The 22020-nt window shown below is 41.9% G+C and overlaps 1 protein-coding gene across 4 annotated transcripts in view; it reads left to right on the top strand.

The window, feature by feature from the left end:
* UBE4B (ubiquitination factor E4B) overlaps nucleotides 1-22020 on the top strand; it is a 111855-nt gene that overhangs the window by 53818 nt on the left and 36017 nt on the right. For 2 of the 4 annotated variants that reach the window (XM_019746741.3, XM_019746742.3), the window contains exons 5-16: nucleotides 582-726; nucleotides 2855-3083; nucleotides 3535-3921; nucleotides 4671-4817; nucleotides 11184-11325; nucleotides 12265-12365; nucleotides 13387-13501; nucleotides 16822-16905; nucleotides 19326-19382; nucleotides 19927-20043; nucleotides 20142-20240; nucleotides 21382-21495. In XM_019746741.3, the coding sequence (XP_019602300.3) occupies nucleotides 582-726; nucleotides 2855-3083; nucleotides 3535-3921; nucleotides 4671-4817; nucleotides 11184-11325; nucleotides 12265-12365; nucleotides 13387-13501; nucleotides 16822-16905; nucleotides 19326-19382; nucleotides 19927-20043; nucleotides 20142-20240; nucleotides 21382-21495 (1737 nt within the window). The remainder of the gene's footprint in view (nucleotides 1-581; nucleotides 727-2854; nucleotides 3084-3534; nucleotides 3922-4670; nucleotides 4818-11183; nucleotides 11326-12264; nucleotides 12366-13386; nucleotides 13502-16821; nucleotides 16906-19325; nucleotides 19383-19926; nucleotides 20044-20141; nucleotides 20241-21381; nucleotides 21496-22020) is intronic. The other 2 variants (XM_019746743.3, XM_074334079.2) reach the window with 1 other exon arrangement.

The following is a 22020-nucleotide window of genomic DNA, read 5'->3' on the forward strand; positions in this document are numbered from 1 at the left end:
TTTGTTTGTTTGTGGTGTAAAACCAGCATAGGTAATTGCATCATTCTTAGTGTTGAGCAGCACGTACTGATGATTATTAGAAGTTGGACTGCAGCCTCCTAATAATGTGATGCTTTATTTTGTATTGTTCTTTACTGTTTACAAAGTTTTTCCATATGTAATATTTTATCTGTGATGGAAAGTGGTGAGAAACATTAAATTCTGGAAGAATTCTCGGAGGAAAATTGGTCACGTACCTAGAATGTTAACCTGGCCCTTTAGCGTTCAGAACAGTAAATAAATAGGATGTATGTACATCCTTTATCCCATTTCTTCCTTGGAGGTTCCTGGTCATGCACTTGCTCTTTTACCCCCCACTCCCCCTGAAGACTGTGTTGTGAGCTCATGTAACCAGAGTTATGTGCTGTCACTTTGAAGTCACAGGGACAAGTTTATTTTTGCCTGAATCAATGGGTGAACAGTTCTGTACATTTCTAAAATTTCCTCAGTAATAAATGAATTAAATCAGAAGTATTTCTATTGAAGTCTAATGTATACCTTCTACCACTTGAAATTAACCCTCAAATCTTCTTCCTCACAAGGAGCCTTCATCGGGTTCTGAAGTGTCTGAAGAACAGGCCTTACAGCTGGTCTGTAAGATCTTTCGTGTCTCCTGGAAGGACCGGGACAGAGATGTCATCTTTCTTTCTTCTCTTTCTGCACAATTTAAGCAGAACCCAAAAGAAGGTAGGAATCTGGCTTATCTGCCTTCTTTCAGAGCACTGTACTTAAGAGAAAACAGGAAAGTAAGAGCTTTCCTCCTTCCCCTGCTACCCACAGTCACTCTGTCTTGTTCCGGGGTTGTATTTTTTATTACGGGGATGCGTTTTGATGTGGACATTGATGTATGGCCACTTTCCACTGACCTTATTGATAAACCATTTTTCTTACTTTTTTTTCTTTTTTTTAAAAGATTTTATTGGGGAAGGGGAACAGGACTTTATTGGGGAACAGTGTGTACTTCCAGGACTTTTCTCCAAGTCAAGTTGTTGTCCTTTCAATCTTAGTTGTGGGGGGTGCCGTTCAGCTTCAAGTTGTTGTCCTTTCAGTCTTAGTTGTGGAGGGCGCAGCTCAGCTCCAGGTCCAGTTGCCGTTTTCTAGTTGCAGGGGGCGCAGTCCACCATCCCTTGCGGGAGTTGAACTGGCAACACGCTCCAACCAACTGAGCCATCCAGGAGCTCAGCGGCAGCTCAGCTCAAGGTGCCCTGTTCAATCTTAGTTTCAGGGGCCAGAGCCCACCATCCCTTGCGGGACTCGAGGAGTTGAACCGGCAACCTTGTGGTTGAGAGCCCACTGGCCCATGTGGGAATCGAACTGGCAGCCTTCAAAGTTAGGAGCACGGAGCTCTAACCGCCTGAGCCACTGGGCCGGCCCCATTTTTTTTACTTTTATGATTCTCTAAAACAAAGCTATATAAATGAGTTAACGGTGTCCATCGTCTCTGGGTTGAAGTTCTTTCCTTTGCGGTCGGAAGGGGCTTATAGGAGCATTAGCAGAAGCACACTGGGCCGTCCCGGGATCCTGAGAAGCACTCTGTAGGATGCATACCTGCCTCAAGTGTCTGCCAGGTCACATGGGGACAGTGGAGTCAATCTGCTTGATTAAATTGCTTAGCAAGATAGGACTAAGTGGTATTTTGCTGTGTTTCCAGAATTCTATTTTAAGAGGCTACACTAAACCACACTTATAACAAAGCAATAAAACTCTCCGCACACCAGCATTACAGGGCACGATGACTTTTCTTTGCAGCCCTCGTTTGGAATATAGATGCCGTGGGGGGGAGGTGCACCGGCATGTTCTTTTGCATCTCACTGCAATAGAACCTCTCCAGTGGCAGGTGTTTTTGGCTGTTTTGCTCACTGATGTCTTCCCAGTGCCTGGAAGCGTCCCTTGCACTTAATAATCCCTCAGTATTTTAAGCGAGTGAGTGAATACCAAGGAGACTGCCCTCCCCTTTCATATGCTGCCTGTCTTCCACGGTGAACAAAACTCTGTGTTCCTGGCGGACGGATACTTTACTTCCGGTTTTACCAGGATCTTATTAATTCTGGTTATAGAGATGAACTTAGCAACTGTATGTTTCAAAACCCTGCCACTTATTATTCTTATGGTAAATCTTAAGATTCTCAAGTCTGTCTTGTACGTATATAAGTGATCGTTTTTAATAACCAAATCAGGTAAGATTTACATGGGTTAGAACTTCTGTTTGTATAGTGAGTGATATTTGAAATGTACTTAAAGACCTATAGTAAAGCAGTTGGGAGCTGCAGAGAGTAAGAAGGAAGCTAGAAAGTAGAATATGCTCCAGAAAGCCAGAGGGTGACTAGAATTTAGACCCTTCATAAAATACTTGGAAGTTTGTACTTGACAGTTTTACTGTATATAAAATATATACGAGTACAGGTGAAGAAATATTAACCCAGTTGCATTTCTAGTATGATGGGAGTAGCTTCTTTTAGCAGTTAATGTATGTCAGCAGTAACTCTGATTAACTGCGCTCCACTTTTTTAAAAAAAATAAGCTTTGTATTTTGGAATAATTCTAGCTCTATGGAAAAGTTTGAGAAACAGTACGGGGGGGTTCCTGTATCTTACAAAACCATAGTATACGTTTCAAAACTAAGATATTACTGTTAACTACGCTTCAGACCTTACTTGGATCTCACCAGGTCGTGCACTAACGTCCTTTCTCTGTCCTGGCGTCCCGTCCAGCCTGGGACACCCCACCGAACCTCTCTAATTCCATTTGGCTTATCCAAGGACTGTGTCTACGAAGGACCATGCGTAACCTCTTCCTTCTTCTGCCTTTCCAACAGTGTTCTCCGATTTTAAGGACTTGATTGGCCAGATCTTAATGGAAGTGCTAATGATGTCCACTCAGACCAGAGATGAAAACCCGTTTGCCAGTCTGACAGCCACGTCACAGCCAATCGCAGCGGCAGCCCGGTCACCGGACAGAACACTCATGCTGAATCCTGGTTCCACCGCAGGCACAAGCCCCCGGTTCTGCGGTGTGGGCTCCTTCGGTGCCAGCTCTTTGTCTAGGTCAGTGTGCTTGTTTTTGCACATCTAAGTGGTAATCGAATAGCCATGCCTTTGTAAGAGAAGGGCTGTTCATTCACTGGCCTGTGGCCCGTGTCGTATTTAGGGGGTGGGGTCAGTCATTGGAGGAGGTGGTACCTTTTCCACATTGGTCCCTTTGGCTTTCCAGGGTTTGCCTATTGGTAAATTAAAACTTAGCAACAAATGGCTGCGTGTTGTACATTGTTCTTTGGAAAGAGGGCTTTATCATAGTATAAACATAGGCTCTAGACCTGTACAGCAGTTAGATTATAACGATTTAGGTGAGTATCTGAGAGACTGTGTACTTGAATGCTTAGAGATATGAAATGTAAATACACTATTCTTTAAACGCTTGATGTTTTCCATGTTAGTTATTTATCTCAAGTTTTTCTTCCATTTTCTTTTCTTTCCTCCCTTTTCTCAACTAATGTAGCCTCTATGAAACTAGTCCAGCCCCCAACACGAGTTTCTGGAGCTCTGTGCCAATGATGAGTCCACCTTTTGCCTCACCTTCTCGCGCAGCCAGCCAGGTGGCTGTACCCTCCATTTCCCTCAGTCCTCCTCCTGCGGCTTCCGGGACCGCAGCAGGAAGCCAGCCCTCGTCCCCGCGGTATCGCCCCTACACTGTCACCCACCCCGCGGGCACTGTGCCTTCTCCTACCCCGCGCTCCTCACCAAGCCTCCCCGCCCTCGCTAGTAGCCCTCAAGCAGTGCCGGCCAGCTCTTCCAGACAGAGACCCACCAGCAGGGGGCCACCATCACTGTCCGCCTCACCCAGTGCCATGAGCAGACGTCCCTCTTCCCTAAGGATTTCTCCTAGGTATTTATGCAGCAGGCGCGTTGGGTGCGTGTTTGCAGTGCAGGGAAAGGAACTTAACACGGTTTGGAAGAGCTGTTGTGTGACACTGACCTCAGTGCCATATGTTTTCTGTTTGGGGTTATTAACCCATGTGTCTGTCCAGTGTGGTGGGCTGGCGCCCCAAGTCCGTGCTGCTGCCAGGCTCTCATAACATCAGAGAGTGTGGGTCACTCTGCCATGGGTTCCTTTCTGCCCTACCTTCCCCACACTTTTCCTCTGTCTGTACAAAAACCAGAAAGAAGTGACTTAGGTTTTGAAATCTAATTCACATGTCCTTCCTCAGTACAAATGAATTTCAGAGACTGTCGGCAGTTTGTTTGTATTTGAGAGTCGGGGCTCGCAGGACCACTTTTTGACTTTTTGACTGTTACCGAACAAGTTGAAATATACGAAGTAGTCAGACCACGGGGTTGTGGGAGCAAGTCTGGGCCTGGTGTCCCTTACCGCTGATCACGGGAGCTGGCCAGTGTCCCTGCCGTGGCACTTTGATTTCAGCCTCTTAGAAAGCAGAGTCTCAATCCCATTAATCCAGGTCCCCCTCTCTCAAATGTACCTGTGCATTCCTGTAATTGAGGCGAATGACTTTGCTGCATGTCAGTAGACAAAACTTTTAGCGTAAGATTGAATTAAAAGGACAAGAGTTGCAAAAGCTTTCTTCCTCTTGTTTTTCCTTTGTTCCCTGATGGCCTTTTTTGCTTTTGTTGTGGTAGTCTGTACGACAGTCCTTTCTCCTTCCTCTTCCTCGCGCTTTCTGGGGCCAGTAGTGATGAAGATGAAGAAGAAGATGATGATGGTGGTGATGATGATGAAGGTGGTGGTGGTGGTGATGAGTTTTCTTGTGTCCAGTTTGGGTCCAGGTATCAGAGGAATGGAGTCTTACCCCTGCATGTGCCTAGCACTTAGGAACTAACTCTTACGAGCCCTAAACAGAGGTGTGGTTTGAATCCCTATGTGATGGGAGTCAGATGAGACCTCCCTGGAGAGTCAAGGGGTGCGAAACGTGCATGTACTGAAGTGTCAGGAGCTTCGCACGGGGTAAAGTGCACACTGGAAAGTGTTCATAGTTGCCTGGTACGTCTGGAGGAAAACTTACATATAATCATTTGGGGAAAACATGAACAATAGATTAAAAACCAGTCTTCATTGAATTCATCCACCCTAAGATCCAAAATGCAGGACCACTCACCTGTCCACTGCGAGAATATTCTTGGAGCTACCAGATGTGAGCTCATGTGCTCTGGGAGGCACGTTTTCTCACGTCCAGTTAGTTGCATGGATCACTCGCTGCTGCTTAGGAATGGCAGGGGGGCTGGCACGGGTGAGTGTGCGCGTCCTGCCCCAGCCCAGCCTGGGCAGGCTATGGAAGAGCCTGCGGGGCCATACGGTGTTACCTGGTGTGATTGTGATGCTGCCCTCACTTCTCACCTTGACTTTGGCAGACCACTTCCTTGACCTCCGTGAAGCTAGACCCTATTTGTTGAGACAGCCTTTGCAGCAGAGGCTAAAACAGCTTGTGACACTGCTGAGTGTTCACCCTTGAAAACTGAGTGAAAAAGACTACTGAAGTTTTTCGGTGACTTTGAGCGAGAAAATATAATAGCACTTTTCATCCAATACTCTGACTCCTTGTCTTACAATTTTGCTCTTAAATTGAAGTTTCCTCTGGACTGAGTTGGTGTTTATGCTCAGCACTGTTCAAAAATAACTCCAGGCTATAAATAGAGACGGCAGCAGGAGTTAGGTACACTTCGTTACGTTTGGCTGTTCAGAAGAATCATTAGAGAGTCTAAAGAGAGACGGGAAAGCCAGTGCAAAGCTGAATATTGATTCAGGAGGGGTTGGTGTTTGTATTAGCTTGAACAGCATATCACTCTCTCTCAAGTAAATTTCCCCAAGGTAGAAGTGTCTTTTTCATGCAGATGAAATCCTGTTGCATGTTTATGGTCATGCAGCAGGCATCCTTATTAGGAATCAATGTGCATATGTGTTAAAAGTGCTTTGTTATCTGATTTACTGTAAATTCTTTGGGGGCGAAATACTCTCTCCCTGGCCTGTTTAATTCCAGCTTCCTCTAACAAAAATACCAGATTGTGTGTTGCTGTTACTAAGTCCTCTCTTTCTACACTTAGAACATCCCAACCTTGTCTCAGACCGAGATTCTATACTCTGAGGAGGATTCTATAAGGAGAAGTAAAACTCACCAACTGTGTAATAATAGCTGTAAATACTAACTGAGAGTCACGTGCCCCGGTCCCGTGTCGGCACTGCACCCATTATCGCTTGAATCCTGACAGCAGCACTCCTAGCTTCTGTGAGGAAACTGGGGCACCAGGAGGCTAAGTCACATCCCGAGTCCGTGGCAGAGGCCGGGCGCAGAACTCACATGCTTCACCACCACACTGCGCTGCCTCTGGCTTTTCTGCCTGCACCCAATAGGACTTGTGTTTTTATTGTCCCTTACCAGTTGTTTTGCTGCCAGGAGCACGTACGCTGTGGCTGCTCATTGCTTTGGAGGATTAGGGCAAGCTACTGTTCCTTGGCTAGAAAGTGCCAATGTTTTCCTCCTTCATTACAAAATTCCATTCCAGTCAGTTGGCAGGATCTTTGCTGGCTGTGAAAATGAACTCTGATCTCTCCAGATGTGGGGTAATTTATGGATTCTGAATAGATGTCAAAGAATGGAAAAGGATGGGGGAAATACATAACTGATTAAACAAGTAGAGAGGAACTGGAGGATGCACGGAGGGTCTGAACCAGGAAGAGGCACCACAAACCTTCTGTTAATTTGAGGACCCAGCAAATCGTTTTCTTCTCTCCCCCTTTCTAATTGACCTCGGAATTTTATTTACTTTGAAGGAAACGATTTTAACACCCACTACTTCTTGCCTGTCATAGAGGAAGGACTCTGATGGGTGGGATCTGCCTCCCCCTCTGCGTGCCCAGTGAAGCTGATGCATCCCACGTCGGTTTGGAAGTGGTTGGGGCATGTGTTCATATGTTAACTCTTTGTAGTGGTGGTGAGAAGGAGTCGTTTAAGAAGGGTCAACACATTCCTCCTATACTGTGTGGTAGTCCTGTGTGAGAAGAGCTGCATGAATTACAAGGAACTCCTTCTTGCAGGAGTGGAAATGAGTGAAGTGTTATCTTGTGATAAAGCTGACAGGAATTATTCTGAGGAAAATCTTTCTAATTGTTTCCTGGAAAGTTGATGACTAGAAAATTTATTTTTGTTTTTTACTGCTTAGGTATTTCAGTGAAGGAGGTCAAACCTTGAAAGTCACAAGCCTATGAATAGAGGAAGGGGAAATTAGCAAATAGTGAAAAATTTGACATTTAAATCCTCTTAATTTCTCTGCTGATCATCACTACGTGGAGAGGAAACACGGAAATAGTAAAAAAGCAATCCTTCCACCATGTCAGTCTCAAAACCCTCTTGTGATTTCCCTTCTCACCCAGAGGAAAACCCAAGGCCTCTTGCCCTGGCCTGTAAGACCCTGCACCTCACGTACACACACACACACACACACACACACACACACACACACACACACACACTCATGCGTCTCCTTTTTGACTTCATCTGCCTCTACTTGCCTCCATCCTCCGGCTCAAATGCTCAGTTCTGTTCTTCAACTTGCCCAGCACATTCTCTCGTGCCTTAGGCCTTTGCACTTGCCTCCTCCCTCAAGACACTTGACCTCCAGATGGCTGCTCACCACTCCCTGACTCCCTCAGGTCTGTGTGCAAATGCCACCTTATCAGAGGGTGGTCCCTGGCCCCACGTATAATACATTACATGTAAAATACACACACGCGCACACACACACACACTTCCTGCTCCTGTCACCAGGCTCTGCTTTTATTTTTCCTCACAGCATTTCTGTATTCATTTGATTTTGAATGTGCCCCTTCTAGACCATAATTGCCATGCAAATTACGTTCTGGATCTTGGATTCAGTGCAGTACCCTCAGGACCTACAACAGTGCCCAGGACACACAGGGCACACCAGGAACATTTGTTCAGTGAATGTGCATTGCTTAAACCTGCACAGCTCTGGCTTTGCCTTGCGTTGGGTAGATACGAAGTTCTAGAATCTGTATGCCAAAAAATTAGAAAACAGGATGATGATTGTTTCCCTTCCAGAGGAAAAGAAACTGCAATGGAATCTTTTTAAAAAACACGTTTTCTTGGTGCATTTACCATGGAATTCAGTTTGCACAGATCTGATGCATGCGCAAATCCCCAGAATATTTTCATTGTGTTTTCAGGAGTCAGCTATTATGTGATTCCGTTATGTGAAGTAATTACACTATTAAATTAGACGGTTGCTGTAGTTATCAGAAAATGGTTCACACATTCTCTCAGAGGGAGGCATAACTTTTTAGATACTCTTAGGACTTAAGTATGACATATTTCCAAGATCATATTCCATATGTCACAGTTGTAAAAAAAAAAGCATCATGAATTTTGTAACAACTTTTTTAGGAAAAAAGCAAATTATTATTTAAAATGTTTATTGGTAGCACAAATTATGCGTATAAACTATATACCACTTTCTCCTTCAGTATCACATTCAAAATTTGAGTCCACATCTTTCCCTTTGAATCTAGAGATCCTTGTAAGTGAATTTTGACCCTTGACACGTGTGCATAACATTGGTGAGACTGGCTGCTGTTCACACTTGTGACGATGAGCCCTTTTAGCACCTTTAGGATCTTATAATTTTAAAATATACTGACAGATACTGGGGTTTACATTTCCTATTTGGTTAAACCCTTTTTTTTTTTTCTCCTTTCTCTTTCTTGAAAATCAACTGGAAGTGTTGTTGGGTGACTTGAAAATTCTCTAATATATTCTGAGTGCCTTTCATTGCATTTCCTGGCATGAGCTAAGTAGTCTGCTACATACACTATCACTTTTCATGTCTTAGTGAAATACCTCTGAAGATATTTCAATTGGCTTTCGAGGTGTTCAAGTTTAAGTTCAAATTAAATGGGACATGTTGGCTAAGAATGGAGCCAATGTCAGTGCATGGGCAACCACCATGTCAGCCTGCTGACGTCATCCAGATGTCCAGCTGCTGGCTGCGGTACTGCATCAAACTGACGCCTTGCAACTGGCAAGGACCTGTTAACATCAAATATAAGATGCTTTTCTTACAGAAATGTGAAAAGGTGAGAAATGTGGGGCATATTATCAAGAGAATGTATAGGTTGAAATTTTTATTTTAAACACGAGGCAGATCGATTTTCATTGTCATTTGTTGCTCAAAGGAAAATTCACCTTAGTTGTGTAGAGGCATAAGCCCGTATGAGCAAAGTTCATCTTTGGAAAGTGCAGTGAATATAGTCACTGAGTCACTAAGTCAGAGGGAAGAGAGAGGAATAGCAGATAGGAGAGCGTAAAACTAAGATTGCGGCAGCTAAAAACTTTTACTTTTTTCCCTTTCTGCATTTGGGGATTCACCACGCTTACATTTGTGAATGGGTTTTTCTGTTTTGTTTTTGTTTTTCATATATATGTTTTAATTAATCTCAGGTGCAGGGTTTTTCCGTTTTGTTCTTACATTTTTTTCTCTCCTATTTATTACAGTACTCATCTTTCTCTTGTCAGGCCCATTAGTAGATACCAAATCCTGCCATTAATTTATGAATGTGCCCAAAAGTTAACTGATAATGAAGACACAAGAATTAATTGTTTTTGTGTTTTGAGGGTGCCTTTGGTAGCCTGCCCACCTTTGGCATGGCTCTGTGGGGATACTTTGTGGGTGGGTCAGCTATTTGGCCAGTCAGGAAGGAAGCTGTTGGCTGCCCCTCAGCCATGACGCCTCCTTTTCCTTCCCTCAGACCTAGAGAGTAATTTCTGTAACATAGAAGACCTACATGGTAGGAATTTAAGTTTATCGGACTCTGGCCTAAAAGGCTTAGATTTAAAACTGGTATCGTTTTCATCTTTTTTATTGAAGTACTTTAATACCACACTTTTATTCCACGGTCAATTATGTGTATAATTCTGAAATTCTAAGGTCAGTTATGTTTATACCAAAATTAGCTTTGTACATCTACTCATCTATCTGCATAACATGTCCATTACCGTCCCAATTCCTCTTGGTCCTCTTAGTTTCTAGCCTTTACTTGTCTGCCCTGGGTCGAAGCAGGAGTGGGTCTCGCAAGTTCCTGATACTCTTCCCATCCTTGGTCATCTTTCACATACAGTTTTTTTGCTAAGTTTATGTTTCCTTGTTTCCTCTTCATTTCAAAATTCCTGGCCTCTTCCCATGCCATGATTAATCTCTTTGTGTCTTTGTGCATATCAAATCAACTGGTGAGTTAGACATCAGATTTGGAACATGACCTATTGATGGTTGATAGAAGCTTGAATTCCCTCAGGCCTAACCCTTTTGATAACAATTGGCTTTGGTCTGGCTTTGGTCTTCGAGAATAGTTATCACTGATAATAACAATGCCTCAGATAATAACAGTGCCTCCCGCTGTCTCCTGCTTGTATTTTACAAGCCCTCCCAGTGATGTCATTTAGCCCTGGTTGCAGAGGGGATGAGCTTCTCGGTTCAGGTAACAGGTGGGCAGGAGGGCTAGGAGAGAACCCAAGTTCGGATACTCCTCGTGCAAGGATAGGTTAGCTGTTTACTGCGCTACTCTGCCTTTTTCACTGAAAGTTTGGGAAGTTTGTGTTGATAGCAAGTATTTTTATGTCTCCTCCCTCCCACTGGACTGTGTTCCTAAGCTCTGCGCCTGTTGCTGAATATGCTAGGAGTTAGGAAGGGGAGGGTCATGTTGTTAGTCCCTTGGCACTTCCCTGCTAAAGAGTTTGAGGACAGCGAGAGCACGGTGTGGCTCTAACCTACACGTCTGCCTAAGCAAAGCTGCCCAGCTTGGTTTAAGTATGAGTGATACCCCTTCCAGTGCCTAGTAGCTCTTAGTCCTCTGATTCTATAAGTTGCCATTCCCAGCGAGGGACGATGTTGGGTTTCCGGTCAGACTCTCTTCTTAGTAAAAATCAAACGTTGACGAAAAATGACTCTTGTTGGACCCAGCGCCAGTGAAACAAGCAGTCAGCTCCGACCTTGGCTGCATGGGCGTTTGTGCTTTGTCGTGGGTGCAGGGACCTAACAGGCTTTCTGCTGTAGAAATGCAAACCCTTGTCTAAAGTCATTCGTTGGGAAGAGACAAGAATCATCACTTTTCTTTTCTCTTCTTCAAAGTTTGGGAGCCTCTGGTGGGGCGAGTACTTGGGATTCCTACAGTGACCATTTCGCCATTGAGACCTGCAAGGAGACAGATATGCTGAACTACCTCATCGAGTGTTTTGACCGAGTTGGAATAGAGGAAAAAAAAGCACCAAAGGTAATAGGAAATAGATTCATTAAAAACAAACAAAGAGGCAAACAAACAAAAACCCACACACAAAAACCTGGTTATTTGTTTGATAAATAATTCTTTCCACCCCCTACTCAGCATTCATTCATGTATTCAATCAATAAAGTGGTTATTAAGCATTTATTATGTCCCAGGCACTGTACTAGGAACTTGCGGGGGAACAAAACAGACGAAGATCCCCTGTCCTCAGGGAACTCACATCCTAGTGGAGGGAAGAAGTGACAGGACCAAGTGCCATTGCCATCAGCAGCTTACATGGCTCTGGTAATTTCTGGTAGTCTGTCATCATAACCAACATAGAAGGAGTGCCTGGAGACTGTCAAACACTGTGCTAGGTCTGCATTAGCTCAGATTCTCAGTTTTTTAGTCCAGTGCAATCCGTGTGAAAGAGGTATTTTTTCCATGTTATGAATAAGCAAATGCACCTCAGAGAGATTAAGTAATTGTCCAGAATCACATAAATAATAAGTTGCAAAACTGGGTTTAAACTGAGGAAGCTATATTTTTTCTACTGTTATGTGCTGACGTACTTTATTATTTTCTCATTCCTATTTCATTTTCTAGTTCTAATTTTCCATTAGAAACGAATCTGGTTGTGTAGCTGTTAGTTTCATGTTTACAAAGGGCCTCTTTGGGGTTTGGTACACTTAACCTTAGCAAAAGCATAGAGAGTGGACATGTCTTGGAGTTTCCTGAGGGGTCACCTCAAACTTTCTTCTTCTCTGATGTAGATTTCAGCAGAGGCAGTCGACGTGGATGACTCACTCTAGTCTGTTCATTATGAGTAAAGGAAGAGAAAAGCATGCCGTTTTCTGGAGATTGATCTCTCCTGACTCTTGTCAATTTTCAACATTATGGGATTATTTTGTGTGTCTTTGTAGTCCTGACCTCTGCGTTTCTTTCCAGATGTGCAGCCAGCCAGCCGTCAGCCAGCTTCTGAGCAACATCCGCTCCCAGTGCATATCCCATACTGCATTAGTACTACAAGGTTCCCTCACACAACCAAGGTAGGAGAAACCAGTATGTGCTTGGTGTTGGGGGAGGCGTGCCGTCCATCAGTGCGTGTCAGGCTGCCCCCCCCCCCCCCGTGTGCATGACCTTGGATGCCTCACTTCCTCACCTGTGCAATGGAAGTGGTTGACTAGACGATCTCTGCGGTCCTTTTCCTGCTCTAAAGTACAGTTCTATGAAAATAAAACACTCTCTGTGTGCTTTATGGAGATAAACCATTGTTGAAATATGTCAACATCAAGGCAGGAAATTAGTAATTTAGTTTAAAAACAGCTGCTTGAAATCAGTGGAGTTTCAGAGAAAATGTGCACATCATCACTTTCCATGAATCACACGATCAATTTCTGTTTTTTCAGTAATAAAGAATGGTGATGGAATAGATAATTTGGGAATCACCCAAAGTACTGCATTATTGTTTGTTTCTAAGAGTCCCATAAAAGTTTCAAGTTTAATGAAAGAGTACTTGTATATTTAATTATTTTTATGAAAAATATTTGAAGGGAAAATGCAAACATAGGTCAAGGAAAAATGGCAGTTACAACATTTATTCATTCTGGGTGTTCTTACATTATTTTCTGTACCATGGCCATATATTTTTGAAACTCATTAAAAGAAGGAAAATGATATACATGTACTAAAAAATTTTAAGAATGTTTTGTGGTTAAAATTACTAAGAGTTTTCTAAAATCCTCAGCCTCTGCTAATCTCTTTTCTTTTAATTGGATGAAACAAATAAGTAAAAGAGACATAATGCTTCAATTTTTTAATGCTTTATTTGAAAGGGCTGTATGTAAGGAAAGATTGATTCTTTGAAATGTCTTACAGTCTCATTTTTTAGACAGAACGTGATTAATGATAAGAAGGATGATCTTTTGCCTATAGCTATTGTGTAGAATATTCAGGAGCTTTAAAGTTTGGCCTTTGACTGGACAGTTGCTGCTGCCATGACGTTCCCTGTGTTCTGTCATGTGGTGATGAGTGGACTCATTGCAGTTGTTGGCTGTCGTGGCCCCGCAGGTCCGTGCAGCAGCCTTCCTTCCTGGTGCCGTATATGCTGTGTAGGAATCTCCCGTATGGCTTCATTCAGGAACTGGTGCGAACCACTCACCAGGATGAAGAAGTGTTCAAACAGGTACGGTTTTGTGAGTTTGCTACTAAAACCTTTAGGTTAGGAGCTGCTATGCCAAGGCTGACTTCTAAGTACACCCTCTACTCAAACCGACTGTTCCCGAATTTGAATATGCATGTGTTATTGCTCCGAGGGAAGACCTACCTGAGATTCCTCTCTTAGGGAAATCAGATCGACAGCTGTGTTGTTCAAATCATGCACCAGAGAGCATCAAGTATTTTAAACAGAACGTTTAAGTGCTTGGGAGATGCAAAGAAGTCTAAGGCCTTATCCCTGATTTTAAGGAGTTTTAACAGAAATACCAAGAGAAGTATTGGCCAGATGAGCAGTGTTGAAAATTAGTTCTCTGAGTTTGCAAAAAGGAGGTTAATAAATTGATGATGAGATTAGCTCAGCGGCAGTCAACACACTGCATAGAATCTTTGTCTTCTTAGCACTACACTGGGAATGATGTCTCCTATCTTACTGATTACTTTGTTTGTTAAGTAGTCATTCATCTTTGATATCTCATTGTGTAAAGTCAAGTGAAAATGCAGATATGCAATATTTATTACTAAAGCTTAATAATGATAACAGCTAATAAATTTAGTCTTGCAGGTTTCTTCCATGGTAAAACTTAGCATTACATTTTGATTGCCGTTTTGTGGCATGTCTTGCAAAGTAAGGGCTCTGACACAGCACCTTTCACACAAGCTGTTTCCCTTGGTCAAAGGGTTTTTACAGTTTGTTTTATATTTTCTTACAGTTTGTTGTATGATCATTTCTTTTTTTGTGTGACAAGCAAGAATAACAGAGGCAACAGGTATAATTGATATGATTCCTTTTAATCTGTTTTTATACCTAATATTAGTCATAAGTACTAATTTTAAAGCCTTTGAATTCTCAGGAATTGCGTTTTCAAAATAGTAGTAAAAGAAGAATCCAAGAGTAAAAATCCCGGTTGGTGGTGGTGTATACTCTGTGTCTGGAATTCGTCAGCTGCTTCTCTTTAAGGATGGTCTTGTTGACTTACGGGAAGTTTTAAGGCAGCATAGTGAGCTTTTCTTCTCTAGAAAGACGAGTGAACTCTGATGAAAAGAAACAACTGGCTTGGAAGGTTTGTGAGGCACTACATTATATGTGTAATGTGCATTCATTAGAATACTTCTGTTCCAAAAGACATCGTTTGATGAACCAGAGTAGCTTCCACTGTAGAAGGGTCAGTCCAGGGATCCGCTGAAAGGGGTATGTTGTACCTATTTTATTCATCAAGGAACTTACACAGAGGTTATGAAATGACCTCTTTGTTTGTATAAAATTGAGGTGAAATTTACGTGACAAAATTAACCATTTTTAAATGTACCGTTCAGTGGCATTTAGTACATTTATGTGTTGTGAAACCACTGCAGACCTGTTTCTTTTTAATCACAGAATTTGGATGCCTTTTTTGCCACTTAGTCTTGAACACAGCTTGTCTTTTCTTGTGTATGGTTGTGTGTTTTTCCCATAGAACAAGGCTGAGGAAAATGGAGTTGCTGAACTAAAAAAACAGCATTTTGCCATTTGGTCTTAAGAGTGTGGCAAATTAGAATTATTAAATCTTTTGACTTAAATTTTAGTCTCCTTTTAATGTTTGAGATAATCACACATAAACAGAAATAAATAATAGCTAGAATTTAGGGTTGGAGATGAATGCTTGTAGCATTTTTTATCACTGCTGGGAGGTATTTATTTGAAAATAAGAATTATTTAAAATACGTAAGTTACAGAAGTAATCTAATATTTGATTGAAAATATTGTGCTCAGTAATATTTTGTCTGTTTTTTATAAATTAAACCCTATTAGAGGATCAGCAAAAGAGGATAACTCTTAGAATGAATAAAGATGTTTTACTTTATAGCATTCCTAAAAAAATGCTTAGAAGTTTTTCTCAGTGACCAATTATGAAATTTTTATTGTTGATGTTTCTGGAACTTCTGTTTGTTTTTCTCTTGATTGCAATTTTGGCATTCTCCACCTGCACACCTAAGCATTGCCTATCCATTTTTAGCTGGCTTATGAAAGCAAATTACTTCTACCCTGATTGTTCGAGTTGCAAATATTAGAACGATCCCTTACAGAGCTGTGTTGTTATCTCAAGACCCTCCATCGGAGGGTGGGAGATGAGGGTAAGGGGGATCAAATATATGGTGATGGAAGGAGAACTGACTCTGGGTGGTGAACACACAATGGGATTTGTAGATGATGTAATACAGAATTGTACACCTGAAATCTATGTAATTTTACTAACAATTGTCACCCCAATAAATTTAAAAAATAAATTAAAAAAAATAAAAAGACCCTCCAAAGCACTTTGTAATCCCGGATAGCTTTTTGTTATACTGGCTTCTTAAATGATTAAGGTGCTCAGTACAGTGAAATGAAATTAGTAGGAAAGGGAATTTTTCAGTTTTCTGGTGGCTTCATAGAACACTCCCTTTTTCAGCTTGTTGGCGCTCAGGTTGTTGGCTGTTATTTACAACTTAGCCTTAAATCTCACTGAGATCCCTAAATGTGTTGGTCAATGAGTGCATTGTGAAATTTGAAGATGAGTTGTGCTGAGCAAATCTTGCATAGTGTTCACGTGCCCTGCTATTAATGGTAAACTTGTAAAAGTAAATGTGCGTGCCCTGCAACTCTGATATCAGGTTATTGTATTAATTACATCATATATGGAGGTAAGACATTCTAATCAAGATTTTTTTTTAAATTTCAACCTTTACCAGATCTTTGCTCTACATAATTAAAGTAATTATCATCATCATCATAATATCCATTATTGGTCTGTTTTTCTTGTTCTCTTCAGCATAAACGGAAAGATGGAAGGAATTAGATGGAGGTGGGAGGGTGGCAACAAATAATTTTTTAAAATATTGATAGCTTTGAGAAGATGCAACATTTAGTCCAGTTTCTTGGCCAATTATATGTGCTTGGTAATCAGAAACGTATGCATTGCTGAGAGGTGCAGAATTTAGTTGATTTAGAGGAAGGACGCCTGGAGACTCCTATGGCAGGCTCCAGATTTGTGAGTTTCTATTGAATTACTGGGAGTCCTGCCGGAGTTAGGGTTCACCAGATCCTGTTACTCTGGGGAATTCAGCCACACTGCTTTACGGTTAGCTTTGTCCAAGCACAGAGCAACACTCCTGTGGCTGAATTCTGGATGGCATTGTGTGCAAAATAGCTTTTCCTTGGGAACGAGTGGACATACCTGCACGTTCAGATTCAGCACTTTGTTTGGCATGCCTCTTGTTCTTAAATCTTCTCAAACTTACATTTCTGGTTTTGTTTTGTTTTTCTTACAGATCTTTATCCCCATTTTACAAGGCCTGGCTCTTGCTGCCAAAGAGTGCTCCCTCGATAGCGACTACTTTAAATACCCCCTCATGGTAAAACTTTTTTTCTTTAACCCATGCAATAGATGTTGTCACCCAGATTGTTTTAACATGCACTTTTCTTTCAGGTCCATGATCTACCTTGTTTTCAAACGAAAACCATTTGATCACTGTATTGGCCGTGCAGTGTTCGGTGTACAGTGAGATAATCAGTGAAGACAGTTAGCAGCCCAGCAGCCCTGCCAAGGCCTAGACAGGAGCCAGCAGTGCAGTTGGTACAACGCATTTTGCCTCACTGTAGAGCTAATGAAGACCATAATTACTGGTGGTCTCCTTCTGATTCTCCCAGCAACGGGCACACCATATTTGGGAAGGAATTTTGTCATTAAAAAAGAAAAAACTATTCCCAAATGCAAATAAAAAGGCAGAGTTGTACTAAGAAAAGTAATACAATTGAATCTTTATGTAGCGACTGTACAGAAAAATCTCGGGGTAATTCTCTTGTTCGTCTTCTGTGTTTCCTGAGGCTGTACACTTACCTTTCTTCCCATTGTACTGGCGCACAGAAAACACAGATCCGCTGAGCTCCCTAAGGCACTTAGAGTAAGCACAAACAGTGCACCGAACTTTCAGCCAGATTCTCATCCAGCGCTTTGACTGTTACGGGAACATTGGAACCACAAAGGAAAACAGAGGCTCTTCTCTGAATTTCCTTCTTCGAAATTTGGGGAGAAAAATACTTGAAGTATTACTGAATATTTTTCATTCAAGAAACATGAAGGGAAATATCAAAATAATAAATTAGTTACCTCTGTGTATAAATACAGCCTTGTGCAAATTGAGGCCTTGGTTACACTGATGTTTTTTTCCTGTGATTTTTCCTTTTACTTGTTTTACTGACTTAATTCCATCTCACCATTAAGTCACTGCTCACTGAGGGCCTATTCTGTGCCAGGCCCTGGGGACACGGAAGCTAATCAGACAAGGTACCCCTCTGCAGGGCGCTCATAATCTACTGTAAAAATCAAGAGCACAACAACACAGTAAGATTACACTGTGATAAACGCAAACACAAAGGTGTACACACTACGTGCGGTTCCCTCTTCAAAAATCAAAACCGAACTAAAAGGCCAGATGTTAAAGACACTGCTGGGAAATGAGGATTCTTAATTTTAAAAATAATTTTAAATGGATTTATGTAAGGGCTCTTTGCATGGCACATATTATTCAGGTTCCTGGTAAAACTCATTAGTCCTTATGCACTGTTCTGTCTGTGGCTGATAAAATGAAGTGGAATAATCTGGTTGTTTGAGTTCAGTGATGAAATATTTTAATGCACATGAATTCTCACTGTATTATGTAAATATTCCTTCATGGAATTGTTGACTTTCCTGTGGTGGTTTGAATTAGCTTGATGTTTCAGTAAGGAGCTTTTAGTGTCAGATATCAACAAAATGTTCTCTGTGGTCAAAAGACAAAGGCCTTCCTTATAATAGACAATAGTTTTATTTTGTACCATTATCGATGCTTGTACAGCAGTGAGAGTACATTTTGAGAAAGGACAATAGGGAGAGGCAGGAAGAGGAAGACCGCTGGAGCCAAAATCAGAAACAATTAGGATTGTTCTCTAGGTCAGTAGATCCCAATTTGGCCATACCTTGGAATCACCTGGCTGTGACACTGTAATGTAAGTATCGGGTGTGGCAAGGGTGTGGTCTGACGGGGGATTTTCAAGGCTTCCCAGGCCACCCTGCTGTGCAGGAAAGTTTGGGAACCCCTGCACTAGGCAGTGAGAATGCTTCCTTCTCAGTGGCTTCTCTGAATGTGTAGTGTGCTATGTCTAAACCACAGAGAAAATTAAATTCACTGGTAGAATCATGTTTGATTGGATTATGGTAGCCATGTTAAACTGTTGTGTCCCTAAAAATGACTTTTCCTGATCTCTAATACGAGAATGATTAGAGTTCCAAAGGAAAATGTTGGCATTCTCAAAACTGCCAGAGATCTTGAAACCAAGGAATACTTTTAAATATGTTCTAAATTTGATGGCTTATTAAATTGTAATTATTTATAGTCCTATTTAGCGTTGGCAAGACTACCCATCTAAAGTTTAGGAAGCATATATTTTTGACATGGAAAGATGTTAACTGAAAAAAGTCATTTTTTGTAAAAATATGTACATTTATCTCGTGGATATGCACAAAAATGTCTAGCAATCTGTTAACTAAAAAAATATCAATAGAGATGATCTCTTAGGGTAAAATTTATGAGTGACTTTTAGTTTCATTTTATATTTCTGTTTTATCTGAAATGTTTTGCAGTGCGATGTATTGCTTATTAATCAGAAAACCAGTGAAGCTGTTAGTGTTTGAAGAGAATGCATGTGTATTTATAACAGCAGTTAAAACTGTTCCTTGATGTTACACATGGCAGTCAAGTGAAATACCTTTGAATGACTCTGATCTGATTTCTAGGCTTTAGGTGAACTCTGTGAAACCAAGTTTGGGAAGACACACCCCGTGTGCAATTTGGTAAGTGCCTGCTGACGAGCCCGCACATGATTCGGAAGATGTCCCGTAAGAAACATTATCTGAAAAACGTTTCTTGGAGGACATTTAGGTGTAGATGCAGGTAACGTGTGGGTGGCTCTCAACTGTTAAATTGTTGTCTTACACATTGTTTCCTGGGATGAGGTTATTTATTTTGTGATTTTTTTTTTTTTTTGATAAGTATTGTACAGTTAAAATCACAAGTCCTACAGGAAAAATTTACTTGAGACCTTTGGTAGCATAAGAATAGTCCATTTGAACTCTATCAGAGATTATCTTGAAACATAAAAGTTAAAAGTATATCTCATGAAAATGTTGAGGAGTTGGGGGCCTTCCTCCACCGGAGAGGAGGCGATACCCACAGGGGTGCTAACGGATTTGGGAGCCCGTGTTTTCTAATGTTAAGTGTCCACCGTTGTGCCGGCGGGTCAGGACCAGTCGAGCAAGTTGGCTGTAGAGCCCTGTTCATCACACTTTTACCTCAGTTGCCTCCTTAGCAGCTTGATTTGCCTCTGTTTTGGCACAGGTTGCGTCTTTGCCGTTGTGGTTGCCTAAGTCTCTAAGCCCTGGCTCTGGGCGGGAGCTGCAGAGACTCTCTTATCTGGGGGCTTTCTTCAGCTTCTCAGTCTTTGCAGAAGATGATGTGAGTACACTGGCCATTTGCACTTTGCTGCTTTTATGTTCAGATTCCTTCCCAAACATACACTATTTGTTGATGGAATCTGTTCCTTCTCTTTCCAGGCGAAAGTGGTTGAAAAATATTTCTCAGGACCTGCCATTACCCTGGAAAACACTCGCGTGGTTAGCCAGTCATTGCAGCATTATTTGGAGCTGGGAAGGGTAGGTGTTCAGAAAATGAGCCCAAAGGATGAATAAAAGAGAGGTTATTATAGAAGTAACCTGTGTCTGGAACAGTAACTCCAACAGAATGCTTTGCGCCCTTGGTAGGAGCTCGCTGGGACGGGTCCCGAGTTTAGCGGTCACGCTCTCTACCCGGTTGGCTCTTAGGCATTTAAAAAATGGGGTGAGTGAGTCTGTTAGTTTGCACACACCCCTCCGTGACTCGCTTGTGCCAAATGTAGATTATACAGAGGCTGCCAAAAAATGTATACACATTTTAAGAAAGGAAAAAACTATTAAAATTGTAGTACTCAGTATATACCGATAACAAAAGATGAATACAAGTCACATTTGACTTCTGCAACGACAAGAGGTGCTCAAAGTGGTTACCATCAGCGTCCAGACACTTCTGAGGACGGCAAACTACTGCTTGACTTGTTGCTGTGCAAGGCCTCCCGGATCTTCCCGTGTGCACAGCACCGTGTGTCTCAGACTTACCACGAATGTGTGCGATTGTTAGGCGTTTCATACTCACGCCTCCATTGTTGTTGTTCTTCCACAACGTTCTCGAATTTCAAAAACCACTTCAAAAGGGTCTTGTGCTCCTTGAACGACAACTTCCGCCATTTTCTTTGACTGGCCTGCCTGGCGCATGGTGATGCTGGCATTCATTTGATTAACGCCATCTTTTGAGCGAATGTCATACGACACGTTGCTACCGTAATTCAATTCAACTTTCAAAACTAATACATCGATAATATCTCTTAAAACGTGTATACATTTTTTTTGGCACCCCCCCGCCCCCAGTATGTCTTCAGTTCTGAAATTAAAGCAGCAAAACTATAGGCTAGTTATGGCGTAATTAAGGTAATTTTGATCCCATCCTGGAAGGAAAAGAGTGAACGCTGTTTTATTGAAACTAACTGCTTACCTCTTCCAGTCCATATTCAGTTTTCATGTGAATTAATCTTAACATCGTTGAATATGGGCTTTTCTTCTGTTCCTCTGGTAGTCAGGTTCTCCTAAAACAAGTGGAAGAGGAGAGAAAGTGGGAAGGAAGCTAGCTGTCCTTGAAGTCAAAACGGAATACTTTTTTAAATAAACTGCTAATTTTTTTCTTCCTCTTTACAATAAATTTCAGCAAGAGCTTTTCAAGATTCTGCATAGTATTTTATTGAATGGCGAAACCCGTGAGGCAGCTCTTGGTTACATGGCAGCTGTCGTCAATGCCAATATGAAAAAAGCACAGATGCAGGTAGGGTTCCTCACGGCTGCTTTTTTATGCATTACATTCATTCGTCTAACTCATTTATTCAGACATTGTTCTGGAAATGGCAATACGGTATTGAACAAGACACATGAGCTTCCTATGTAGTTTTGTGCAGCGTCTGTTCTATAGGGTAAATGAGTGAACATGTAAACGTATTATTTCAGACAGTCATAGAATTTAGGGTGCAAACAAGGCAGGGCACAGGACTGAGAACAACTCGAGGTACCAGAAGGAAGCTCAGGGGTGGTTCTGAGTGCACTGGTCCTGCTGAGGGAGGCGGGTGGCTTGGACTCCCTCGCCAGCGTTGCAGAGTTACAAGGGCACCCTTCCTGTGTCACTAACAAGTAAGGAGGGAATGATGTGACAGTTCTACTCCCAAGAAGAAATAAAGTGTAGAGAAGAGCATGGACCTGGTATGAGACTGCCGGCTTTCCCATTATGTCTCTGCTAACACTGGGCCCTTAGACAGTTACTTCTCTGTGCCTCCATTTCCCCATTGCTTAATGGGGA

The sequence above is a fragment of the Rhinolophus sinicus genome, chromosome 14, assembly GCF_057876585.1.
Source record: "Rhinolophus sinicus isolate RSI-liver-muscle chromosome 14, RSI-T2T, whole genome shotgun sequence".
NCBI classification, from domain to species: domain Eukaryota; kingdom Metazoa; phylum Chordata; class Mammalia; order Chiroptera; family Rhinolophidae; genus Rhinolophus; species Rhinolophus sinicus.